This window comes from Mastomys coucha, unplaced genomic scaffold (genome assembly GCF_008632895.1).
Source record: "Mastomys coucha isolate ucsf_1 unplaced genomic scaffold, UCSF_Mcou_1 pScaffold1, whole genome shotgun sequence".
Taxonomy (NCBI): Eukaryota; Metazoa; Chordata; class Mammalia; order Rodentia; family Muridae; genus Mastomys; species Mastomys coucha.
The window spans coordinates 59540035-59545381 of NW_022196891.1; the positions used below are offsets into that span (position 1 = coordinate 59540035).

The 5347-nt window shown below is 41.6% G+C and overlaps 1 protein-coding gene across 6 annotated transcripts in view; it reads right to left on the reverse strand.

Moving 5' to 3' along the window:
• The window catches only part of Dnm3 (dynamin 3), a 486761-nt gene that overhangs the window by 92260 nt on the left and 389154 nt on the right, over positions 1-5347 (reverse strand). For all 6 annotated transcript variants that reach the window (XM_031387157.1, XM_031387138.1, XM_031387130.1 and 3 more), the window contains one exon: positions 1201-1312. In XM_031387157.1, the coding sequence (XP_031243017.1) occupies positions 1201-1312 (112 nt within the window). The remainder of the gene's footprint in view (positions 1-1200; positions 1313-5347) is intronic.

A 5347-nucleotide genomic window follows, 5' to 3' on the forward strand; every position in this document is an offset into this window, starting at 1 on the left:
CCACACATGTCGAGTGTTCTAAGTTTCCCCCCCCACACACATGCTGAGTGTTCTAAGTGTCCCCCTTTGCATCGGTATGTCAGACTTTGTCTTGGAAAGACTTGGAGTCTAGGAGAAATCCCACTGTACGCAATCAGCCCTAGAAACAAGAGAGCCAAGTAGGAACTGGGAGGGTCATGCCATAACAAATACTCAGGGATCAATCTTAGCAGGGCAGGTCTAAGAAGAGGCATGGATCTTGGCAAGATTTAGAGAGCAGAATGGGAGTAGGGAGGGCAGGAGGGAGAAAGGAAGGGAGACAGAGAGAGGGAGTGGTCTGGGGATGGGAGAGACAGAGAGAGATACACAGACAGAGAGAGACAGAGAGACAGAGACAGAGAGATAGACAGAGAGAGACACAGAAGGAGACAGAGAGACACAGAGAGGGAGTGGCCTGGGGATGAGAGAGGGAGAGACAAAGATATACAGACAGAGAGACAGAGAGACAGAGAGACAGAGAGACAGAGAGACAGAGAGAAGGTGAAGGCTGGCATACTATGTTGGCTGGTGTGAGCAAAGACAGCAGAGGGACTTCTGAAGTCTAATTTCAAAGGCGCCTGTGCAACATTACATTTTGTGAAGAGCATGAAGACAAGGTCTGTTTATTAACTTGGAGGAGAGAAGTGTCTCCCAGACACTTCAAGTATATTAATAAAGATAAGTGGGAGAGCTGTGTATTTTTTCTGTTCTTCACACTCATAGTGACATTATCCAGAGTCCAAATCAGACATAACCAGGGATACGAGTAATACTGACACAGTAAAAGGAGCTTTTAGAGAAAGAAGTACGCTGTAAAATGTAAATATAAATATAAAATGTTATGATGATGACTGCTGGTATACTCATACTATATCAGTGAGATAATCTATAGAGGACATCAGCTTTTTAAATAAAATTAAAATATTTCTCTTGGTCTAAGAACACATATGTTGACTAAGAATTAGATAGTTTTCTTTAACAAGTATACTCATTAGCTTTTGAAGAAGTCTGACTGAGGAAAAAGCATAAGAGTATCAATGTAAAAAGAGCCATGAAGCATCTCTAAGGGGGACAAATTAAGTCAAAGAGAACACTTGCTTTACTAACATACAGAAACTGGTGCATTTTCTTCAACAGTGTGCAGTGATTGTTGTTTTCAGATAAGAAATATATCCAACTTACTAAAGATTTATCTGGATAGACCCCAGCTCTGAGCAGAGATGCTTTCCAGCTGTCCACATCTTCCTGGGAATCACAGGCCAGCTCCAGGAAACGATAGTCTTTGTATACATTCCTAGAGTTAAAAAAAAAAAAAGAACCAAGTATGCATTTAGCTAAGAGCTAAATTCAAAATGATCTCAGATCGCTGCAGACACGGATGGCAGTTTGGAAGGGTAGTTCTCTGAAAACCACTAGATGCGAATACAAATGACTTGCTGCCTTTTAAAATAACAAATGAGCTCTGCTGTGTACTTCTCACAGGATTCTTTTTAAATAAATCATACAGTGAAGATTTCACAGTTACTTAACAGGGCTGAGATTTAAAACTAAAGAGCCTGTAGAAAGAGAACATCAAATTTTTAAATAAAAATGAAATCGTGTTTTTGGGCCAATCGTGCAGAGGGAGGAGCTCAGTGGTAGGACACTGATCCAGCATGAGAGCGACCCTGTGTTCAGTTCCTAGATTCACAAAGGCACACAGGAGCTTCTGGGCGTGTGTGCTGCTGGGCAGCTGTGCTCTGGATAAAGCACTTGCCATTGTCCGGAGATTAGGTCAGTTTTTGTAAGGTCTTGTACAAATCTAGTTGACTAAATAGCTTAGAAAACTTGGAAAAGTACAATAATGATCCTATAAATCTAAAAAACATGAAAAAAATCCCTACAACGTGCTGGATTCAGAGGACAGATGCTCCTCAGAGTGTGAAAAAAAAAAAAAAAGCCTGGTCACTTGTGGTGACAGGCAAAGTGCCTCTTGTTGTCGATTTATAACTAGGACAATGCTGGAATTTTATATTTTCTTCTGGATAATAAAACAATATTACATAGCATGTAATAAATTCCAATATGTGAAATTTTGGAACTAGACAAAAGAATGAAAATAAGGACAAGCATCCAGGTTTCACTGCTTATAGATTATCTTGTTTCTTATAATTTTCCATTCTGAACATTTTTGATGCAGCCAAAATTCACTCTTCTTTCCTTTCTAGCACTGTCTTAGTCCCATGGCACTGGGGTCTCCAGAATACTGTGGTCTCCTGCTGCAATTGGGCTGCACTTTCACTTTCACCAGAAGTCTCTTCTGGGCTCTCTTCACAATGCCAACCTTTAACTCTCTGCATGAACCCTTCCAATCCAGGGCTTCAACAGCTATCGAGGAGGCTGCACCTTCATCCATTGCCTTGCCTTGGCCTCTCACAGTATTAAGCCTCAGCTGCTCTCCAAGACTCGTTCATGCCTTCAAACTAGTATCACCTGAGAGACTAACACTATTAAGCTCAGCTGTCAGCACAAGGTACAATCTTGGCTGCCTCATGAGCACAGCATCTATGTGCTGACCCTGAAGAAACAGCTCCAGGAGATTTCACCTCAGTGATGCTGGTCTCTCTTTAATCACTACTAAGTTTTCAGCTCCAGATAACCAACCTTAACTGTCCCCAGTAAAGCAACTCTTATTAATAGCCCCAGCTGACCAGAACCACATATTTGTAACTTAAATATCAAATGTCCCCAATGGACACTTTGCCTCCCTCTAAAGCTTCACAGGCCAGACTCTATCGTTGCCTTTCTTTCAGCAACATCCTCTAATCTTCCAGGCTAGGTTTGAACAACAGCTGACCAGGCACTGGAAACTCAATGGCTTTTCTAGCCCAAAGTTCCAACGTCCTTTCACAAATCCTCCCCAAAACAACACGATCAGGTCTGTCACAGCAGCATTTCGACAATCCAATTTCTGTCATAGGATTTCTATCAGTGTGATGAAACACTAGGACAAAAAGCAACTTGGGGAGGAAGGGGTTTATTTCGTTTACGCTCCAGGTAGCAGTCCACCATTGAAAGCTGTTAGGTCAGGAATTCAAGCTGGGCAGGAGCCAGGCAGAAGCTGATGCAGAGGCCATTAAAACTGTCTACTGGCATCCTTCCTAATGTTTGCTCAGTCTACTGTCTTATAGAACCTAGGGCTATTAGATCAGGGATGGCACCACCCTCAGTGGTCTCAGCTCTCCCCTGTCAATCACTAATTAAGAAAATTCTCCACAGGCTTACCCACAGTCCAATCTCATGCAGGCAATGTCTCAACTTAGGTTTCCCCCCACTCAGATGACTCTAGCTTTCATTAAGTTGCCAGTACATGCTCTATTAATTTTATGTTCTTCTTTTTCATTTACTGTTACACATGGCCATTTATATGGCATAAAAATCTTTATTATGCCATGTATTATGATGGAATTATGATGGCATAGCATTCATTAATATGAATAAATAATGATTTGCTTAACCTTCTAGAGTAATGAAATCATTTCATTTTGGCTTTTGCCATCATAATGATATGTTTCCCATGACTGTCACAATTACTGCTGTTGCTCATTTTTTTTGAAGGATTCCTACAGTTATAGAATCAAAACTCATGATCATTTGATGGACACTTAGTGATATTATGTCATGTTTTCAGAAATAAATAGTTCAATTTTAATGGACACAAGCACTATTTTTCCTTTTTTCATTTCTGCTTTCTCTTGACTTGCTTTCATTTGAGCTTAACAGCCCTGCCCCATTTCCACCAATCCTAGAAGACGCTTATGTTTATATCTCCTGTCCGGAGTTTCCCCAGTATCATACTCCCTGTTGGCTTCTCCACTTGAGTACCTCAAAGAAACAATATTTTGAACAACTCAACTGGTGATTTTCAGCTTGACTTTTTCTACTGTTCCCATTGCCAGCAACCATGGCACAACCCAGATATGATGCAGATGTTTTTGATATCTATACACCACACTTTTGGTATCTTCCATGCTTCATTTCCATCTTACCATCCAGGAGCACCTCCCATTGAGATGGGTCACCATCATGTCATCAGCCTCCTCACTGGTCTCATTAGTCTTCTAGCATGGTATTTCCCTTTGCATTCACTCTATGTACTCAGTCACATGGCTTTCTGAAAATGTGGCTCAGCTGTTTTACTGTAATAGCTACATGCATTTAGGAATAAAAACTGCAGGAGTTGTCTTAGGGTTGTATTGCTTTGAAGAGATGCCATGACCAGAACAACTCTTATAATGGAAAGCATTAAATTGGGGCTGGCTTAGAGTTAAGAGGTGTTGTTCATTGCCATCATGGCGGGAGGCATGGTGGCACACAGGTAGACATGGTGCTGGAAAAGGAGTCAAGAGTTCTGAATCAGCAAACAGCAGAAAGCCATTCAGCCAGTGGGCCTGACTTGAGCTTCTGAAATCTCAAAGCCCAACTCCAGTGACACACTTCCTTCCATAAAGCCACATTTACTCCAACAAGGCCACACCTCTTAATAGTGCCATTCCTTATGAGCCCATGGGGTCCATTTTCCTAATGCCACAGGGATTATGTTTGCTCACAAAGCCTTCTAGCTGGGAGCTGCCTTCATCCCTGGAACCTCTGCTCTTCCTTCTCTACCTATAATGCCTCTTCAGGTTTCTGAAAAGTGTCAGATGTGCTGAGCCTACAAAAGGGCCTGCAGTACTGCTTTCTGCCCAGCTCTCTTTGTACAGCAGTTGCCCTTTACTGGGATCTCAGCTCAACCCCTATGTACACAGGCATCAGCTCCCTGGCATCCCTACCAGGTCAGCTCCCTTACCATGAATTTTCACATCTTACTCAACTTCTTTTTCCTTCTTCTTATGGACGTTCTGATTTCAGAATTAATTTTTTCTTTCCTCCATCCTCTGTCCTTTCCTTCCACCCTGCTTCCCTCCCCTCTGGCATCATTGATAACACTGTCTTTTTAGTTTATTCTGTTGAATGTCTGTTTTTCCATTCATGCAGTACACATCATGAAGGCAGTGAGTGCATCATGTTTATGCTCATTATTTTATTCGCCAGAGGATTTTGAAAAGATTGTAGCTTAATTTTATTGTTTTCTCTTCACTCTCCATTCAAGTCAACTATATCTGCTGTTTTTAAGTCATGCCAACATCAGGATTGGTGCATGCGCAGTAGAATGGATGTGAGTGAGAGAGTTTTCTTTCTTTCTTTCTTTTTTTAAGAGTATAAATCTTTTTTAAAACTTTTATTAAGCCGGGCGGTGGTGGCGCACGCCTTTAATCCCAGCACTTGGGAGGCAGAGGCAGGTGGATTT